The 22,635-nt window shown below is 39.2% G+C and overlaps 1 protein-coding gene across 2 annotated transcripts; it reads right to left on the bottom strand.

The window, feature by feature from the left end:
* Positions 1-3,621: 3,621 nt before the first annotated feature.
* On the bottom strand, positions 3,622-20,751 carry ube2q1 (ubiquitin-conjugating enzyme E2Q family member 1). Of its 2 annotated transcripts, none has more exons than XM_058387727.1 (13): positions 20,151-20,751; positions 17,372-17,476; positions 15,126-15,248; positions 14,986-15,042; positions 13,737-13,892; positions 10,631-10,715; positions 10,485-10,545; positions 10,275-10,365; positions 8,678-8,736; positions 8,322-8,370; positions 7,981-8,076; positions 6,339-6,405; positions 3,622-4,841 (listed from the first exon to the last, which is right to left on the bottom strand). In XM_058387727.1, the coding sequence occupies exons 1-13, from the start codon at positions 20,307-20,309 to the stop codon at positions 4,810-4,812; spliced, it is 1,140 nt and encodes a 379-aa protein (XP_058243710.1). In that variant the 5' UTR covers positions 20,310-20,751; the 3' UTR covers positions 3,622-4,809. The 2 variants fall into 2 exon arrangements, with proteins under 2 accessions (XP_058243710.1, XP_058243711.1); XM_058387728.1 differs by having other exon boundaries at positions 13,752-13,892.
* Between the last annotated feature and the right edge of the window lie 1,884 nt (positions 20,752-22,635).

Here is a 22,635-nt window from a genome sequence, read left to right as displayed (position 1 = left end):
TTAGATACTGAAATAGAAGCTCTATAGAGTCAACTGTCTAGATGGCGTCTAATAGCGTTGTCTGGTGAAAGAAAAGAGCATGTACACGCTATATTGCCAAAAGTTTTGGGACATGCACGTGAATGTAATATGCAGCTATAACAGCTTCAACTCTTCTGGGAAGGCTTTCCACAAGGTTTAGGAGTGTGTTTATGGGAATTTCTGACCATTCCTCTAGAAACACATTTCTGAGGTCAGGCACTGATGTTGATGACTAGAAGGTCTGACTCACAGTCTCTACTCTAATTCATCCCAAAGGTGTTCTAACAGGTTGAGGTCAGGACTCTGTGCTGGACAGTCAAGTGGGATGCCAGTTCATCAGACCTAGGGGCAATGCAGTGAAGCCAGTTTAACACTGTTTTTGAGAGGACAGAGATAACCAGAGAACATGGAGGAAAGCAATATGAACATAGAGACAACATTAAAAACTTCACAGAATCTCCCAGGATCAGGATCGAACCGGGAATCCTGGAGCTGGAAGCAAGAAACGCTACTTACCAGTCAAATACAACATACCTAATAATCCGGAAAATTCATCACATAAAAGCAGAGAAGAATTAAAATGTATTAAAAATAAAATAAATGTATGAAATAAATGAAGTATGAAGTAAAAATAAATGTAATGGACAAAACCATTGGAGCTTAGTGTTTAAGGTGCTGGACTACTGATCAGAAGGTTGAGAGTTAGAATCCCAGATCCAGCAAGCTACCACTGCCGGGCCCCTGAGCACGGCCCTTAACCCTCAGTTGTTAAAACACATGTAGTAGAAATGCTCCACCTAAATAAATAATTAAATGACACGATAACAGGAACCCGAAAACACTAAATGAGTAATCTTCTTATAATAAACAATACACACAGTCAAAACTAATTAACGTGCCTAAAAACGTACGAGCGATGAGCAGGATAGTGTGTGGGCTAGACAATGAAAGGGGAAAAGGTTTAAGCATGTGCTGTAGAGGTGAAATACTGTTTTAATTAAAAGATACTGCTGTGTGTAATCATGGTCATGTATATGTGGAGGCGTTATTCAGCTGCAAAATTCCATAAAGTCGCTTTAAAGTGATGGTTCGGCGAGCAACGTCGTCTCGTTTATTTAGTCAACACGTTCGTTCGGGTTCCTGCCGACCCGGTTTCCGTTTCTCTGCTTCCTCTGAGGGAAAGGAGGAAACAATGAGACTCAATTACAGAAATGAGAAGCGCCCACCCGGCCGGTGTTCTTTTCAAAACGAGACCCTACTGCCATCTAGTGGAGGAATTTTTAAAAAAAAAAAAAAAAAAGGCACTCTAGACAAAAGCAACTATTTCTTAAAATTCTTTATTCATAAACTTGATGCAAGTTTACAAATTGTATGTACAAGGTCAAAAATGACACGATGGGAAACAAAAAGCCAAAATAAAAACCAATGCATGCTAACAATGCATAACTCCCCCCCTCGATCTCCCCCCCACCCACCCCACCACACCCCCCCTGACATAAACCGACCGGAACGGCTCCGAGCGTTAAAGTGAAGATTCAAAAAATCACAACACGACTTACACTTAACGAAGATGATCCGATCTGTCTGGGCGCTCGGATACCTTTTCTCCGTATGTTGTTAATGAGATATCAGGGTTACACTCGGCCAGTACGGTTAAAAATAACGTTGCTGTAACAAAAAAAATGCCCTGTTCACACCAGGGTGCGATTTTGCCCTCAACCTTGGAGTGCACAGATGAAGCTCAGGATCTGGTAGCACACAAACATGTTTTGAAACAAATGAGAAAAATGCAAAGGGGGAAAAAAAAATGGGGGGGGGGGTCCATCTCCACCAGCAAATCCAGCAGCTTGGGTTGTATTGAGATTTTATTTATTTATTTATTTATTTTCTTTCCTTCACATCACCTGCTGCTCTCCAGCTCAGCGACACACCCAGCAAACAGGAGCAAACATGCCTGAGAGACCGCAGTGAGACGTTACAACTCGATCCACCATCCATTGTGTACAGCCACAAAACGTTCGCTTATTGGACACAACCCGGGCTTTCTGCTTCCCCCCACCACCACCACCCGAGATCTTTTACGACGCAGGTGTCATACCGACTCGAGGTGAGGTTCTGCAAGCTTATAATAAAAACCTGCTGGAGAGAATCAACTGGATGGAGAATTAAAACAGGAAACAAAGTTCGGAATGAAATCGCTTCAGCTACATCGTCAGTTAAACACTCGGCTCTTTCCCGGATATTAAAAATCCTGTGGGGTGGGGGGAAGGGGATTTTTTCCCACCCTGAAACACAAGAAATGGGATTAAAAAATAAAATACTTCAAGATTCAGGCGGTGTATTTTTCTTAGTCCTGTCATTGGTTGTCTGCTGCGCTGATGTCATTGCTAGTGGAGTTACAAAGGATGGGGGGGACAGGATGTTGGTCAGGGTTTTGCTGTTAGCTTCTCATAACAAAAAAGAAAAAAAAAAAGAGCATGTCCTCACTCACCATTTTCCAGCACAGTAATAAGAATTCCAGCCTAGAAACAGTGGTGACGGTGCAAAAACATCGGACTCCCAAGTCCCAGAATGCAATGCAGCTCTAGACAGGTGTCCAGATCCATATAATGATCGGTTATCATTCTGAGCTGGATTGATGATGCTCAAAGCTGGATTGAAGCTGATCAGGAGGTACAGACGCGGAGGAGGGTGAGACGGCTGGACAAGACTAAAGCGCTGCTGACCTCTCAGTCTTTGAGAGTAGAGATGTATCGAGGGCCACCACTCTGTTATCAGCAGGCGGCCGAACGGCATTGTGGGCTAGAAATTGTTTACTGAAGTGAAAACAATCCATGTCAACGGGGGACAAAAAAACAACAACAAAAACTCAGGTTAGAATCAACGTGTGATCTTCGAAAGGATGTCCTTTAGAGATTTATCATCATGGTCAAGGTGGATTTTTCCTTAAATACAAGCTAGGGTTCGGTATAAATAAACACTACACCCTTTCCTTTTCACCTTCGTTAATATCGCACCCCCCCCCCCACCTGCTTAAGCCACCGAAACGATGACAAAATCAAACGAGCCATGTCTTGGTTTTAAATTAGATAAGCCACCGATCAACAGTAACAATGAGCTATTTAATGGTGCAAATAAACCCGGAAAACAGAAAAATAATAATAATAATATTAATAATAATAATAATACCAAAGGCATTTTACATGGAGAAAGAGGAACAATGTCCAGGTGGATCACATGGTGATTTCTGGTAAGAAGGGACGCGAGTTTTAAACAGTGTCCCTCGAACAGGTTTGCTGGATGAGTACTGACGTGAGAAGGCGAAAAATCTCGCCCATCAGATATCAACTGCGTGTAGATTTAGAAAGCTGGAGATTTGAGGGAAGTTGTAAAATGGGTCAGTGACGTTAAAAAGGATTTTGTTTTTAAGGCAATAATGGTCATGTTACAGGTTTGTTTTTTTTTTCCCCACAGGAATGGATCAGGGCATCATAAATAAGCTTTACAAAAACAATTTTGATCATTTTGTGGCTTTTGTTAGCGTCGACTGCTCAACACTTCACTATGTGCCCGAGTTGTCAGGGGACTATATATACTGTATGTATATGTATATATATATATGTGTGTGTATATATATATATATACATATGTATATATGTGTGTATGTGTGTGTGTGTGTAAAATGTTTTACATAATGGTGATGTAATAAACACAGCAGGAATCACACTGGTTAAAGAGGAATGGTCACAATTGCAGTTAATGACAGCGTAAGCCACACATCACTTCCATTCTCACAAGGAAAACGAAACAAACAAACAAAAAAAAAAATAAACAGCAGTAGTCATAACGTGTACATAAAACATGTTTAAGATATTCCTTTTGTCAACATGAGGATATCCATTAAGTAATTTATCCTTAATCTATTTGCGAGATAAATCTTCAGACGGACGTTCCCGCGCTATGCAGGCATGTTTTTGAAGCGATCCGGCCCTGTCTGAAATGCAAAAGTTCAATCTCTGCGATACATCTTTATAAGTTTTACTTACAGGTCGGCAAAAAAAAAAAAAAAAATCGATGACTTTACAGTGAACGAGTCCAATGGGCCTGGTCAGATTTTCAGTGTGACCTGGAAAAAGCCCCAAAACACAAACAAGAAGATGGGGGGGGGGTTATGATGGCGTTTAGCCTCCATCCCTGTTTAAAAAAAAAAAAAAAAAGAAAAAGAAAAAAAGTGGATTCTTCATTACAAGTGTTGATCACGTAAGTCTCCTCCACCCAAACTTAGTCTCTCCCTTCGACTTTTTCCTCCGTAATGTTCCGGTTCGAAGTGGTAAAGGAGGTTTGGGTAAGCACGGATATCCGAAAGCCTGTGTGTCTGTGTAGGAATCGTGCCGTTGTTTATCCGGGATGTCTCCGATCATAGGACCGTCCATCCGCGTTGTGAGAGGTGTCACGGGCATCACTCAAAGAAATCTGCCGTGTCCGATCCCGCTCCAGCCAAAGAGAAAGCGTAGCGGAGAACTAGCAAGAGAGAATGAGCGGTGACGCGCGGTATAGAGAACATGGTAGAGGGATATGTTTTACCCGTTGACTCTTCAAAAGCACTCAGTTCAGAAGTCTATAATCCAGACACGGTGAATCTCCAACTAGCAAGACGATGAGAAGGGGGGGAAAAAAAAACAAAACAAAAAAAATGGGAGGTAAAAAATAATCATTTCTAAAAGAACAGCTGTTGACTCCGATACATTCTGTCCTTGTTTTTTTTCTTCGAATGACCAGACGTTGTTCTTATCCATCTTCTTTGGGTGGTGTGTACCAGCCTGTGAGGATCAAAGACACACACAACACTGAGAAACCAAACAAACTGGTCTGGAAACTTGCATGACAAAAGAACATATCTACATCAAAACACAGGCTCTCTGTTACGCTTTAACAAAAAACCTCGACGTCCCGCATGACGGAGTACAGGCCCGGGCTACGCTCTGAACTGACTTCGGCTTTTACCTACACTTGAGTGGGATATGAAGTGTAATATAGACTAGTTTGAACGTGAATCGCCACGACATTCGAACAAATGCATTAAGTTTTATCTCTGGACACAGTTTCGGCTGAGTGCAAGGACATTTTGTTTGTACTTGTGGATACCGAATACCCGACTGAGTATTTAGGAGTGCCACGGAATATTTCCTTTGCACTCCTAGGTTCAGGTTTAAACCTTAATCAGAATCTAATACTGCCTGAGAGTAGAGCTTAGTGTATATATTATTATATAATAAAAATGCTCGTGAGCAAAGCGTGCTCGTCTCCCTGCATACAGCTCTCACATGCGAAAGCTTCCCTGCATGCTCGCTTAACTTGTGGAATGCAGCACCTTGTGCTCAGGCTCTTCATTTAATATAATGTGATGAGATGTTTTAGCAGGTTACTTCGAAGAGAGGAAGAGAGCAGAGTTTTGCTTTGATTGCCATCATTAATTGTTAAATTCGCCGATCAGGCATAACATTATGAGCAGTGAGAGGTGACGTGAATAAGACTGATGATCTCATCATGGCACCTGTTAGTGGGTGGGATATATTAGGCAGCAAGTGAACATTTTGTCCTCAACGTTGATGTGTTAGAAGCAGGAAAAATGGGCGAGAGTAAGGATTTGAGCGAGTTATACACAGTGTATGACGAATCAGCGCTGTTTGGGCAGCAGAAGGGGGACCAACACAATATTAGGCAGGTGGTCATAATGTTATGCCCGGTCAGTGTAAGTCCAGAACACGGTCATATCAGATTGTCTATTCATTAGTGCAACAAGAAGCCAGGCTTATAACACAGTATCGTGTCGTATTGTATAATTTTTATATTTACAAATATCCATTAATCAGATCTACGCCTAATATCAGCTTCGGTGCCTCATTTAACTTATTAAAACTTATAAGTCAACATCACTGTAATTCTCTGCAGAGTAAAAAGTGCATGTTTACTGACTATATTACACTAAATATAATATTTTGTATTAAATGTGAAGCATTTATTTTCACGGTTACATCACTGAAATACTATAATTGAAACTAGTATTCTATGAATTTTAAATTTAAAGATGGAAATCTAGGGGAAATGCCCTATTGTTCGTTCGGCATAAACCTAATATCAAGATTTCCATCATGCTGGAGCGAAAGGCAGACTCGGAGGTAGAGGATTACAGTAGAAAGAAAATTTGACTCCAACTTGAATCGGCTCATTTACATTATAATAGACTGTATGCGCTCGCCTAAACCTGAACCAGGTAGAATAAAATCTTAGTCAAATAACACAAAAGCAATAGTTACCATTCTTTTCATGGATCTGCACCAGTGATTTATAAGACTGCTGTGCTCTGGCAAGATTGTATTGGTTCTAGGAGGAAAAACAGACAAGAAAAGAAGAAAAAAATGAACTAGAGACACACTGTGGCTATAATTCTCATGAATTAAACACTTCAGGACATTGCAGTTATAGGAACACAATCAACAGTGTGATGCTGCCCTCCGTGATGCAGAGTCACCCTGTTTTCCAGCGTTTTATTATTCTCAGCAATTTAATTCTTTCTTTAATGCTCAAATAACAGCTCACAGATTTTAACCATGTATATATACATAAGGAGGTTAGTTCCTGTTCTCGCCTCCAATGTAGTAGACTGTATTTAAACTGCTGTTCCTCTCACAAAACCTCTCTTTTTTGCCTCTCTTGCTATTAATAAAAAACGCATTTAGCCATGGTACCCAAAAAAAATGAGAAAGCACAAAGACTCCAGAGGCAGAAAACTTACAGCTTGACCTCTGACTGTTAAAGCACCGATTCCAGAGACCCTTTCCAGACATTTCACTTCACCATATAAATAACTCTTCGTTTTTATTTATTGAATAACTTTTCAACTTAGGCCTAGGTTACATGAAGGGTACATATGATGCATAAATACACACTTGACACTTTGAACATTCTTTAAAATGATAGTCTATTTTATATTTTATTTTGTGTTGTATTCGTTTTATACTTGATATTCTTTTTATTGTAGATTCTTTTTTTCTTCTACTTTATTTCTCATATTTATATTCTAGTTTTACATTTTTATTCCCATTATTTCTCAGATTTTATATTCTAGTTTTACATTTTTATTCCCATTATTTCTCAGATTTTATATTCTAGTTTTACATTTTTATTCCCATTATTTCTCATATATCATATTCTAGTTTTATATTTTTATTCCAGTTATTTCTCATATATCATATTCTAGTTTTATATTTTTATTCCAGTTATTTCTCATATTTTATATTCTAGTTTTGCATTTTTAATTCAATTATTTTTTATATTTTATATTATAGTTTTACATTTTTATTCAAATTATTTTTTTATATTCTAGTTTCACATTTTCATTTCAACTATTTCTTAGATTTTATATTCTAGCTTTACATTTTTAATTCAATTATTTTTTATATTTTATATTCTAGTTTCACATTTTTATTCCAATTATTTTTTATTTTATATTCTAGTTTCACATTTTTATTCCAATTATTTTTTATTTTATATTCTAGTTTTACATTTTTATTCCAATTAGTTTATTCCAATTATTAATTATTAATATTTTTTATTCCAATTAGTATTACAAAAACAATACGTTCTACATCTACTAACTTAATGGAATAGCATTTGGGTAAATCCTGGGTTAAAGCCTGATAATGCAATGACACCGTTTTGATTCTTCTGAGCTCTTAAAAAAAATGCCTCTTCCTCTTTTAAAGAGGAATATCTAGTGTCTGAATGACATATCATACTAACATCCCTAAATCCGTGCCTGGGACACCTAGTTACTGCGAGTTGATTAATACAGCATTATCTAAAAGTTGCTTTAGTCACATAATCAGCTGAAATAGAAAAGACATGCACAGTGTAAATAAACAATCTGCATGCAACAAAATGTGTGTGAAGATCTACCTTATTGGCTCCAAATTGCACTCTGGCTTTTCCTTTGACTAAAGTGGCGTTAATCTGCATTATGACAGACTCGATGGAATAGGCACTGCTCCAGCCCTGTAGAAGAAGTGCAACAAACAATTCAGCACACATCCAGATCTCAGATGAAACGTCTGCACCATCAGATAAGCTTAAAGAACGCTGGTATCGTTATGTAAATCCAGTCATTAAAAAGGTGAATGAACAGAACAGGTCTGGGAGGAATGCAGGGTGATACAGTCAGCTTAGAAAAAGGAAATGATTTGTTTGGTTTTTTTTTTTTTTTTTTCCTGGCAACAATGACGAAGGACATCAGATCACACCTGCTTGGTGAGTAGTTCCATGCACAGGGCTCCTCCTCCAAGGACATAACTAAAGCAAAGAGCAAAACTGTCATTCAGGAAGAAACTCACGCCTGGTTTGACAAGCAGTTCACAAATGTGCATGTTATGCAACTACCGCCTATATAAACACAAAGCATGTGACCTCGAACAGTATTATTTATATATATATATATTTTTTTTTAATGAACGAATTTATAATAGGTATGTATTGTACGTTGGGTCGACTTCACAGACAGGAAGCCCACACCTTTCCTTAACTTTATATGTTATACAGCAACACCCATGCCAGCACAAGTGAAAGATTAAGCAAGTGAAAAACAATTCTAGTTACTCACCCTCCAGACAGCACAGGGGAAACTACTCGTACAAACGGCGGATCGAAGGGAAAGTTGTCCTGCGGAACAAAAAGCAGAATACTTGTTTGTTTCCCCCATCACTTCTACAGACATGAAGTGTAAACAAATCGCAACTGAAGAGATATAGTTTCTATCTATAGGTCAGAAAGAAAGAACAGCAGTTTACAAGCAATTAATTGGGGATTTGACAAACAGATTATTCCATAATCAATAAAGGAATAAAACACTTTGTTGCCAAAGGTTTTGGGTAATATGGAGTTAATGTAAATGTGCTTAAAGTGTCCACTTACAGTCACTTATCAAATGCTACATAGAATTACCATTAAACTCAAGCTGAGATACTGAAATAGAAGCGTAATTAAAGAGCCAACTGTCTAGATGGCATCTAATAGCATTGTACAAATGCCTGGTAAGAGAAAAGAGAATGTACACTATATTGCCAAAAGGTTTGGGACGTCTGCCTTTACATGCACATGAACGTAATATGGAGTTGGCCCGCCCTTTGTAGCTATAACAGCTTCAACTCTTCTGGGAAGGATTTCCACAAGGTTTAGGAGTGCGTTTATGGGAATATTTGACCATTCCTCTAAAAGCGTATTTGTGAGGTCAGGCACTGATGTTGGGACAAGAAGGCCTGACTCGCAGTCTCCACTCTAATTCATCCCAAAGGTTTTCTATAAGGTTGACGTCAATCATGTTGGAACAGGAAGGGGTCATCCCCAAACTGTTCCCACAAAGTTGGGAGCATGAAATTGTCCAAAATGTCTTGGTATGCTGAAGCATTAAGTTTTCCTTTCATTAGAACTAAGGGGCTGAGCCAACCCTTGAAAAATAATTTGGAGGGGTGTCCCAAAACCTTTCGCAATATAGTGTATACCAGTGATGGAAAACTCAAGATTGTTATACAACACTGGCTGACACTGAAGACTCCTTCTATACATAAACTCTCCTTACAAAGATCTTCATTATAACACCACCACATTTGTCACAATGTATTATCTGTCAATTATTAAGACTACTGTCAGAGCTGCTGTTTAAGACGTTTAAATCAGCACCTTCTGACCAATCAGAATAAATCCACCTCACAATTGAAACCTTCAATCATTTAAAACATGTGAAAGAATTCATCATTATATGCAAGAGCTCACATTAACCATGACTGAGTGTCACAGTGATTAAGAGGAAAGGAAGTCCCTCCCACCCGGGCAGGGCGGCCAACTCTTCCCTCTTCGACACGGATAGCTGTGGCTTCATTAGAAATTGCAATCTCATCATGAGAGGATGAAATGCTTTTTCAGTTGCAACAATATGCCTTTTTAAGTATCAGCTAGACAAATGTCTGATACGAGATGATTTTTTTTTGTTTGGAATAGGCTCGATTATTTCTAGTGAATAATAACTGGTTCCACAGCGAATAGAGGAAAAAGCAGAGAAATGGATCAGATGGTGAGTGGGTTGGAATCCTTTGCAGTTTCATGTTGTTCTGTGTTTGTTAGTGCTTTCTTCTCTCCACACGTTCAGAGCCGACTGAGTGTACTGAGGGCTCTTGGTGCCTACGGAGGCAAGAGAGACTTACTTTGTATGAGAAATTGAGAAGGATGTAATCCATGCCCTCCTTTTCTTTCAGCACTTGAAGGTCACTGTGCAGAGGGCTGTCTGGATCAACTCTGCTCAAATAAAAAAAAAAAAAAAAAAAAAAAACACAACACAACAAGGTCACAACTACTTCGTTCTCATACTGATACACGGCAGAAAGGAACTCCGAATGTACAGAAAAGATCCTTACGTTCTTAGCTTGACGTGCCACTCGTATAGGCTATCGTTAACGAGCTCCACTGAATAGATACCTGTAAGATGACAGCAAAACATGAGCTGTAGCTCTTCACTCATTACTACACACACACACACACACATACCTCATAAAAGACTTGCCTGATTTATAACTTTGAGATCTGTAAATCTCACGAAGTTCCTTCATTAGACGATCTGAGGCTTGGACGGAGCCGGACACTGCTCCCTGCGACACAAAACACAGGCATGGACGTCGCGGAGTTAGAGATGTAGCAAAAAAATCACGACGTTTAATCCAGTATGAAGCCAGCTAACTCATCAGCTTTATCAATTCAATTACTCACTTCTAGTTTTGCCTAACAAACTGTTGCTTCCTCAGACATTATAACATTATGTACATTTTAACATTAAGAACATTATACACCGATCAGGCATAACATTATCAGCAGTTACAGGTGAAGTGAATAACACTGATGATCTCCTCATCATGGCACCTGTTAGTGGGTGGGATATATTAGGCAGCAAGTCAACAATTTGTCCTCAGAGTTGATGTGTTAGAAGCAGGAAAAATGGGCAAGTGTAAGGATTTGAGTTTGATGAAGGGCCAAATTGTGATGGCTAGACAACTGGATCAGAGCATCTCCAAAGCTGCAGCTTTTGTGTGCTGTTCCCGGTCTGCAGTGGTCAGTATCTATCAAAAGTGGTCCAAGGATGGAACAGTGGTGAACTGATGACAGGGTCATTGATGTACGTGGGGAGCGAAGGCTGGCCCGTATGGTCCGAACTACTGTTGCTCAAATTGCTGAAGTTGTTAATGCTGGTTCTGATAGATAGGTGTCAGAATACACAGTGCATGACGGGTCAGGGCTGTTTTGGCAGCAAAAGGGGGACCAACACAATATTAGGCAGGTGGTCATAATATTATGCCTGGTCGGTGTAAAAGCATTTGCAGAGATTTGTTAAGAAATAAAAGTCTATAACAGTTAAATGAGTGGAGTTGAATAAGATTTGTTTAACTCGCTCTCCACCTGTGTACACAAAGCCCCTAAAACCTCCAGGGGTTCAACTACCTTTAACACGTTAACTCGAGCCACCATTAGCAAGGGGTGTCATGACGTCAGCTTCGAGTTACAACTCTATAAACATGCACCTGTTCCTAAATGATTTACGAGGAAAGTGAAGGGGCCTTGGGGGCGTGTCTATAAAATGAAGTCCAAATACAAATATTTCAGACCAGTTTCCAAACTGGGTTGTTTTTGCAGTAATGCATTACAGATGTTCTGAGGCAATAGTTTTTATCATTGACATTTTTTCCACATTATCTGTACTAGCGAGAACTGAAAAATATTGACTCTTGCACCTTTAAAATCTAGTGGCCTACATACTATAAATATAGATAAAGCTTGCATTTTTTTAAACCCTTTCTAATACACAGAGAAGACAAAATCCATAGGTTTTATAGGTCATGTAAATGAGACAAAACATAGATCAAAACATTCAGCCACAATCAAGCTTATTGTATAACCAACAAGTCTGGACATGAAGTCTAATTCAAGCCTAAGAGGGAGTGCATACAGTATAATGCACAGAGCATTCAGCCTTCAGGATATGACAAAACCCCAACCAGCTCCTGTTTCTTTTTTCTCCAAGGGAAGGCTGTATAGGTTTTTGAGGTGCAGCATTATATACACTCAGCATTATAGACACAACTGAATCGCTCTGCTTATCGTTGCCACTAGGGCTTTTCTTTCTCAGTAAGCAAAAAATGAAAACATTGCTAAACAGGAAAAAAAAAAGAAGAAGCATGCTTCAGCAGATACTATTGGAGAAAACAGCAGGAAAACAAACAATCGTAGCAAAACATACAGTGTGACGGCCACTCAGTAATAAGCAGCTGTTCCATTTACTGGCCAGACAGACCACGGTACCACCCACCTCCCCACCTTTATTCTACTGCCTCGCAGGCCTGAAGCTTACTTTTCCTGCTCCATTTCTTTTGGCTGCTAAAATATGCAATAAATTTACTTTGTGCCTTTTGTTTTCCTTTTCACAAAAATATACCCAAATTCACTCTAAACCCATTATTTCAGTGTTGGTACACTATTTTGCCAAAAGTTTTGGGTCGTCTGCCTTTACATGCACATGAATATAATATGGAGTTGTTCTGCCCTTTGCAGCTATAACTCTTCTGGGAAAGCTTTCCACGAGGTTTAGGAATGTGTTTATGGGAATTTTTGACCATTTGTTGGACAAGAAGGCCTGGCTCGCAGTCTCCATTCTAATTCATCCCAAAGGTGTTCCATCAGGCTGAGGTCAGGGCTCTGTGCAGGACAGTCAAGTTCCTCCACAGTCTTTATGGACCTTGCTTTGGTCACTGGTGTGCAGTCATGTTGGAACAGGAAGGGGTCATCCCCAAACTGTTCCCACAAAGTTGGGAGCATGAAATTGTCCAAAATCTCTTGGTATGAAACTGAAGCATTAAGAGTTCCTTTCACTGGAACTAAGGGGCCGAGCCCAACCCCTGAATTCAATGATTTGGAGGGGTGTCCCAAAACTTTTGGCAATATAGTGTATGAATGAAATTGAAAATTTCACACAACTCCACTGGTTCTGCTCCTGGGTTACAGCTTGCTCAAGAAACAGGATTTTTCTCTTACACATTCTATTAGCTATTTTCTTTGTGACCCAAATTGAAGAAATGGGTCACACCTTCATTTTGTTAGCAGAATCTGGCGTGATCCATCTAGATGAATTAAATGACTCTTTAAAAAAAAACGCCTCTGGATTTTATTAGCTTGCTTCACTGACTTCCTGAAGCACATTAGTCACTCGGCTTAGCATTCAGAAAGTGCAGGAGCAGCCTGTGTGATATGCCTGCATGGCCTAATCAGTGCTAACAAACTTGCAAATATTAGAAGGACAATAATCATCTCAGTGAAATGTTTTAGCGCTGTAAAATACATAAACTGCTCAGTTTTACAGTTTAAAAAGCATGACAAAGGACATGTGTTCCAGTTTTAGTGCACACTGCAAAAAAAAAGCATTGTTAAATAAGGAAACAATTCAATACTGTTACAAAACTACAAGTGCTGAGGAAAAATGATTAAGAAAAGCCCATGCTAAATGTTTGCAGTGTCTGCTTATGCTATTATGCCTTTAGTGTCACTGTACATGCTATAATGCATCACAAACATGCCATAGTGCTTATCCCCTGTGAACCCTCAAAGCATAAGAAAGGTCACCTTACCGAATGAGCACTTACGTTCAAGTGGTCCTGCCTCTGGTTCTTGCGGATCTTCTCGAGGATAGCCAGGTTCTCTTTCTCGATGCCGTCGTCCTCGGATTTCTTCCCATCTACCGGCTCCTCCTCTTTCATCTCATAGTGATCCAGCTCCTCTATGTCCTGATGACAATACACACACACACACACACACACAACAAATCAGGGTCCAGGGGTCAAATTATAACACCACCTTCAACGATGAAATTTCATCTTTTCTGTAAAAAACGCTTTTAAGCCTGTTAAAAATACACTGATCAAGCATAACATTATGATCACTGAGAGCTGAAGTGAAAAAGACTGATGATCTCATCATGGCACCTGTTAGTGGGTGGGATATATTAGACAGCAAGTGAACATTTTGCCCTCAAAGTTGATGTGTTAGAAGCAGGAAAAATGGACAAGCATAAGGATTTGAGCGAGGTTGACAAGGTCCAAAATGTGATGGCTAGACGACTGGATCAGAGCTTTTCCAAAACTGCAGCTCTTGTGTGGTCAATATCCATCAAAAGTGGTCCAAGGAAGGAACAGTGGTGAACCGGCGACAGGGTGATGGGCAGCTAGGGCTCATTGATACACGTGGGGAGCGAAGGCTGGCCCGATCCAACAGATGAGCTACTGTTGCTCAAATTGCTGAAGAAGTTAATGCTGGTTCTGATAGAAAGGTGTCAGAATACACAGTGCAGGACGGGTCAGGGCTGTTTTGGCGGCAAAAGGGGGACCAAGACAATATTAGGCAGGTGGTCATAATGTTATGCCTGATCAGTGTAAAGCTCAGTTACAAAAGACCCCACAGCTTTGGATACATCATATTTGACAAAAAACCTTGAAAATAATCACCAAAGTAGGACTAAGCATTTTATTTTTTTAGATAAATCCTGAGAAATACAACAATGCAGATCAGGCTTCTTTATTCTTTATGTGACAAATCTGAGATAATTGGAATTGATAGAATGGCACAGAAAGTTTGATATCAAGTTATTCATGAACAATAATGAAATTATTCCATATAGATAATTGTAATGGTTTAAAGAGTCATTAGATAAGACTATTCTCAAAAAAAATAGCTCTCTAACAATTATGTGGATTCTACATTTGAATGATTCACGCCCATGTTGACAAAGCTCCGCCCACATGATTTACGATGGAGTTTCTATAGGAAGCATATACAAGCCTTCTGGATTGAAAAGAAAAAAATAAAGAAAAAGCACTTCACCTCTCCCATGTCTTCTTCCTCTTCCTCCTCTGAAGTTACTTCATCAGTGGTACCATGCTGTGTAAATAAACAAAGAGACACTTAATAAAGACAGAGCAGAACTACTTTAATCTGTCAGATTTTTAGTCAGGTCTGCATACCTTTCTTTCTTGGTTGACAGGGCCAGCGGGGAGAGGCTGATCCAGCATCTCTACATCAGGATGCTGAGGTAGATTATACAGCCTACACAGGTCACAGATCAGCCTCTTCAGCTGCTGCAGGAGCTGAAAGAAAAAAAAAAAAACACATTTCACCATGATTGTTAGTGGGAAAAAAAACAGTCACAATGCCTTTTTTACTAAATCACAAGCTGTCCAGAAAATGAGAGAGAGAGGGAGAGAAAAAAAAATCACCATTAAATGCTTTCAAGTCTTAACGCACCCAAGTGATATTCATTTTCTGAGCTCATGGACAAATTATTCTTATCAGGGTAATGGAGCAGGTGTCACGCAATCATAGCAGCGGCATGCAGAAATTTCCCTAGGACACACTGAGTACCAGCTCACACAAGAACAGAAAATCTCCACCAAGCTAACACAAACTGGCTGAGACTACGAGATGGAATAATAAATAAATAAATAAAATAAATAAAGGAGTAATAAAAAAAAATATTCTGTAAGGTGAGGTTTAAAAAAAAAAATACTAAAACAAATATAAATAAAGTTTTTTAAAATATATATAAATACATTAAAAATAAACAAACAAAAAAACGTTTTGTTATAACGTTTACCCCAACTTCGGAACTTCATTGGAATTATCGGAACATCTTCAAAAAATAATTTAAAAAATATATAAATAAATTTAAATAAATAAATAAATAAATAAAAATAATAATAATATATTATATATATATATATATATATATATATATATATATATATATATATATATATATATATATATAATTGAAAAATTAAGAAAAATATAGTCTAACATTTAGACCAAAATCAGAATTTGAATCTTCTAGTCTTAAAAACAAAAAATAATAAAATAAATAAAATAATAAAAAATATAAACAATAATAAAAAATAATTTATTATAAAAAATTCACACACACACACATACATATATATATATAAAATAATAATAATAAATAAATACATTAAAAAAAAACATCGTCAGAACATTTACCCCACCATCAGAATTTGAATCTTCTTGTTTACTTCACACGCTATCTCTCACAGCTTGCCTTCATACTGTGTTATGAATGTAGCCTCAGGAAACTCAATACTGAAGAAGTTTGCAAATTTGTGGTTAGTCACAGTGCCAGGTTGTGTTGTGGTTCGTTCCTGAAATTCGCAAATTAATCAGGAAACCACAGACTATTGGAAAATACTGTTTTTTTTTAATAGACAGAGCGTCCCAATTCACAGCACGGAAAAGCAGAACATGATATTTCTCTCTGCTACTTTGTAAATGTACTCACAATGGGCCTCGTTTCCTGATATTTAAACAGGGTTGTGTGTAATTGTTCTCAGAACTACAAATTCATGTCAAATGATGACGTTCTTTGTACTCAGGTGTTTAACTGGTAAATTCCCGGCATAGCTGATTTACATTTACTGATGCCCATAAAACCCGATAAAAAAAAATAGACACAAACCTGAGAATGACAAAAATGGCATGAAGGAACTCTCCTAAATATGACACAGAGGGAATCCTCCAGTAACGGAGCTCATCCTCTGCAGTGTGTTGGCTACAACGAACACACACTTCATTCTTTCACAGCACTTTTGTCGAGGTTATTGAGGCTCGAAATATACAAATGGAAATTTATCCAAACTCAGAAGCTCTTGACGGAAAAGAAAGTTTTTCTGAGCTACTGGTTAAACCTGTAACACTGACCACACAGGTTGTGGTTCTGAGTCAGTAAATATGATATAATCTCATCATCATCATCATCATCGTGAATCTGTATGTGTACATAATATCTAACCCTGATTGTTTTGTGTAAATGCTCTTGTGAACGATTTATGAAAAATTAATTCACATCCTGTTTGTTAATGACTTAACCGCTTAGCTTAACTGCAGGGTAACAGCACTGTGCGGCACGCAGTCCTAATTTAAGCATCGGGGTCTCGGTGTTAGAAATGTTCCTGCCGTGCTATTAAAGCCCGGGAGTGAGCTACAAAGAAATCAATATTTGCACAGATATTTTTGTCTATCGCACCACCGTGGGGTTCGCACGGCACCAGTGCGCTGTGAAAGATGCAGAACAAACTTGAGCCAAAAGTTTCAAGGAAGGTCTCAGTCAGAGGGAGAAGGAGTCTGATGCTCAAGCTGTGACTTCATCAAGGGGTTATATTATCATAAAATGATTAGAAAATGATAAAATAAGGACTCTTACCAGCGTATTGCCTTTTCTTACATCCTCAAGGCGCTCCAAAATTTGGGTCAGACTTGGGTCATCGGAGTCCACGAACCATAACGGGGGCGTTGAAGGATAGGATTCCTGCGAGACGGACAAGGGAGAGTTATTGTCACTGTTGAGGTACATTTGGCCAAAATAATAGGAAGCACGCTAACTATAACAAGAGCTATGCTGTAAACCTTTGCTCAGAAACTAAAACGCCACAACCTGATAGATTGGACAAACCTAACCTACCCTCAAATCTCCTCGAACCCGCACCCCAAACACAAACCTAACCTACCCTCAAATCTCCTCGAACCCCCACCCCAAAACACACACACCCCACTAAAATCTATTACATTGAAAAGAAACAAAAATATTGATTAAACTGAAATGTGTTTATAGCAGAATTGACTTTGGATCAATCAACATCTACATGTACATAATTCCAAGGTTTCCCACGTCCGAGTTAAGATGAACGCAGCACAAGCTTGCTCTTTCCCTTCTGAAATTCATTATTTTTCACGTACACAGATTCTACTGAAATCGAACGAACCGTTGTTTTTACTACAGTCAACGTCAGTATCCTGTCTATAAAAGGCAGAAAAAAAAAGATCCAAAATCTCACACCATACTCCAAAAACACTATGATGTGACACGATTGCTTTAATAAGCTGTGACTATGACTCTCCGACAGGCAAGTGTGAAGTTAAAATGTGGTGCGCTGTTAAATGTGGCAGATGTGTACACGTGTGATTTTTTGCAAAGATGATGTCAAAGGTGTTTGAATATCTTGATGATTAGGTCTGATGACTTGGATCTCCCGCAGTTAGAAAGCAGAAAAAGAAGGTGTTCTCCATCAGCGCCATAAATGTATTAATTCATTCGCTGTAAATTAGGCAGAGTAACACAATGAACTAACATTGATTCTGGGATCACTGAGCATGTTTCAGGAATTTTTAACACCAGCTATTTCCAATGGACAGAAAAATAAAATATCTTCAGATGGATTATTGTTCCTCGCTACGTTATTTATTCAGTTGATAATTGATTAAAAAAATTTCCAAACCTGTGTGACGGGTCTGTTATGGCTGTGTGGCAAGAATAAAACACCCAGGGGGTGATGACATAGGAAAATTATCAATGGCGGTGTGAGAATTACAGAAGTAATTTTCCAATAATAATGACAAGTTAGTTCCTGTTATCTCTTATGTTATGGCAGCTGTACGTAGTAGAATTGTGTAACAACGAAAAAATGTGAGAATATGCATCATATACACGCTGGTCACATGACCATATGGACAGTCTGTGCGATTCCAGTCTCATCACAGAAACTGGAACCGCCTACACTTGTGAAGTGACCAGTAGATCTGGACTTTCTGCTTTCCATAGCATTTAAACCCCAGCCCCGCAACACCTCTGTGATATACAGCGCATGAGAACGAGGCCAGGAAAATAGGTCATTTTAGCTGACTATTACAGCTCTATTTTTTGCTACAAAAATGTTGGATCCTTTTAAAATACCCAGATAAGGTGTTCATTCTGTCAGAATTTCTAAAATGCATACATTTGTTCATTTAAGGTTTAGTGTACCTGCATTAGAGATACAGTGAACATGTTTTACGTTGTTTTGCACTGTTTATGAATGAGAAATTTTAAAAATGAATCTTTTCAGTCCTTTATTTACATTTTCGGACAAATACATCAAATCACATGGTGACTTAAGTGTACAGTTATAGCCCTATTAAACAGTAGTATCTCTTTTTATATCTCAACGTTAATAAGATCGTTAATAATCTTCTCGTGTTAAAGAAAGCCTCCCAATGGCGTAAGCTTTTACACCTTTACCCCTGACTTTAACAGTGCGCTGTCCCTGGTCACTCTTTCCAAAAATCCTTATCAATGATTGCACTCGTTTTATATCAGTTAACGAAGCACGACCGCAGCACAACCCCCGCTGCACGCTGTTACTATTGAAACGATGTATTTAATCAAGCGCATTAATACAATCCTGTGATTTGTCCCGTAGCCGGGACTACTTTCCGAGCTGCTTGTGTTACAGAACATTACCTGAACATAATTTTGACCAATTAGAATTTTAGAACTTTACAGCGCTGTGGTCTATTATATCGGAAATTATAATATTAGCATTGTTAGCATGTGTCAGTCCGCTTGGGTTGACTTGTACCCACTGTGGTGACTAAAAAAACAGCTAACTAGCTAGCTAGCTAGCCAAGTTGCTATGGCTAGCAACAACAAATAACATCGATAACTGAAGTTAGCCAAGTGGGTTTTTATTCACTTTGTCAAGCAGCTAAACAAATCACGTGCACACTTAATCGACGTTTATATGCTAATACACGCTAGCCAGCTAACAATTTTTTGTTTACTACACTAACGACGTTGCTACTGAACCAAGCCCGTTGCGATTGTTTAAATATATCACTGCGTGCGCCTTTGTCATATCGAGGTGCTTTAATCATGAATCATATCTATTGCCGCCTGTTTAAAACGTGCTGCTTTAACTAATACTTAGGATTTTCCTTCGGGGATCAATAAAGTATTAGCTAACGTTAGCTTTTAGTCTGTTAACCTGAACGGCCGAGCTACAAACGGCTTCCTGTTACACACCTAGTGCACTTAAAAGGCAGCACAAGACATTATGTCTGGCGATATTTTAGTGCGCCTAGGGAGGGAGTCAGAAGCAATTTGGGATGCGACCCAACTTTTCTTTTATACGCGAGCACCGTCGGGGCCAACCGTTCCCGTTTCTTACCGTGATATTGCAGTGGATAATAAGCAGCTTCTCTCCGGTCACATTAAACTGGCAGCTCAGCTCATCGGGCTTCCAGTCGATGATCCTGAAGCGTTCGTGGTTCGTGTCGAAAATGGACTCGAGAAACTTCAGCTCGGCCTTCAGTCCCGAAACCGACATCTTGCGCTCATCTCCGGAAAAAAGCACAAGACAGGACCCTATATAGTCACGTATAGTCGAGTCCGAGCTGGATAAACGTGCAAAGCGAGCAACAAATGAAGAAATATACGTTATTAAGGCAAACCTTTAGCCTGGGAGCTAACGATAGCTAACTTAGCTAGCAGGCTAATAACAACGCCTTCCTTTACTTGGTTCGCTCGGGGTTTTTTCGTCTATGTTTTTGTTGCTGTCAGAGGACCAACAAGCAACCAGTTTTGCTTAGACGGCATCCATAATGTGTCATCTAATCAATATTGCCCGTCATTGACCTCCCCGTTGACTAAACTATCTAAAAATACAGACCTAAATACAGGGAACTATATATCTATCGCTGTGAGTCGTGGCGCTAAACGGAAGAAGATTCTTTCTGGGGTTTAAAGATGACCGTTCGTCTCGTGAACGCGCATTCCCAGCATACTGTGCGCGTCCATTGCGAAGCAAGGCAGAGGCCGCGTGGCAAATCGCGTCCTATTAGTTACAGAGTAAACTACGTAGGGAATAGGAGTCATTATTTCAGACCATATGTAGTGCGCTCCCGAAGTGTGGAAGGAGCCATTTTGGATTCAACCATGCACTATTCTGTGGCGTAGAGCGAGTTATTCTGGTTTATTCACCTTAAATGCGACATTTTGAGTTTCTTCATGACTTTGATAAGTTATTTGCAAAGAATAATAAGTTGTAAAAATGTTAAATTAACTTTGAATAAAAAAATGTTTGTGCTTTCAATGTCTCTTAAAAATGTACAATTTTTAGTCCAGGCCCTTGAGGCCCCCAAACTCCTAGGGGCCCTGTATGACTTCCCTTTCATTTACAGCTATGGTCACCTTTATGGTCCTTCTGAACAACCTACAGAGTGTCCAGAAAGACAGGAAGCAATGAGAGTAAAACTACATATGGTGCATTTTTGTATTAAATGCATTAGATGCATTTTTTTTTTTTTACAAACATATGCACTATTTTCTCGACATATTCCCATCGGTTCCTAACTTTCCAGACACCTTGTATAACTATGTAATGCATGTGTGTGACTTGTCCGCTCTCATCCACCACACACACACACACACAAATAAAATGCAATTCAGTAGACTACAACCCAATACAAATACAGTCTCTGAAAGCAACAAAGACCTCAAAAAGACATTGTGGTGCATGCTGTGATGATCAACACAAGCTATATGTACCCTAGATAGTCCCCTGGTGGTCTGTGAATCACAGCTAGAAAGTGTGGACTCTTTGTTATGTCGTTACAGTAGCGAAACCAGCCATTATCAAAATTATTATAGTTCTTGTTGAGTTGTTATTGTTGGTACCTGCTTGACTGGGTTGCTGAAGTGATTGAGTTTAGGCCTGTAAATAGTATGAACATGGACATAATGTGTTCTGGACGCAGAAAGTTCAGGAATAAATCTTGACTGACATGGTCTGTGAAATTAATTTTACACTAAATACATTTACATACTAAATGTTTGAGAGTTCCTTGTGTTGGGACGTTTCATTCATTGCTCTTTTATCCTGGTCAGGGTCACGGTGGATCCGTGGAAGCACTGGGAGTGAAGCGTGAACACCTATAACCCTATATGGGATTGCCAGTCTATCATACGGACAACTCACACCCAAATCATGGAAGCATCCTCTAAACAAAAATGACTCGAGGTAGAACCGTAACTGGCAGTAAAAAGTTCAAACACATGATCTCAGTGCTGCGGGATTTAGAGAGCTGGAAGGCCACAGGAGAAGGCCAAAGGGAGATGAGTAAAGGCTGAAATGGGAGCAGACAGGCGCGAGGAGGCTCGCTGAAGCATGGCAAACTCAAAATGTAAACAGTCCCAGCATTCCCTGAGGAGTTAACCCCTTTACCGGCATGCATGTGTGAGTGTCTCGCAGTACAGGCCTGTCAGCCCGCATTTTGCCATGACGGCAGTCCAGAGAGTTAGCTACATTTCACACGCAGTGGGGAGGTGGAAATGTGTGGGCTGGTCACACAGGAAGTGGACGTTATCTCATATAAGACTCACTGTTTATTCCAGTAATGATAATAATTACAGTTGAAATTATTAATCAGCAGATTAATACAAACAATTTTATATCATCTCAAACGCAGTGATTAGTTCATGGTAATTACAAACATTATAATGAAATGTACTGAAAGATATTAATATGAACATTTCTAGGCACAAATTTCCCAAGGTTGTTAAGACACCGTGAGAGCCACTGTCACAGCCACAAGATGGCGTAAGAGACCAATTTGAGACCCCTTTGGACTTTTACTGTCACTTATTTTGTTCTT

This window comes from Hemibagrus wyckioides, linkage group LG04 (assembly GCF_019097595.1).
Source record: "Hemibagrus wyckioides isolate EC202008001 linkage group LG04, SWU_Hwy_1.0, whole genome shotgun sequence".
Lineage (NCBI taxonomy): Eukaryota > Metazoa > Chordata > Actinopteri > Siluriformes > Bagridae > Hemibagrus > Hemibagrus wyckioides.
This window is presented reverse-complemented; position numbering and strand designations above follow the sequence as displayed.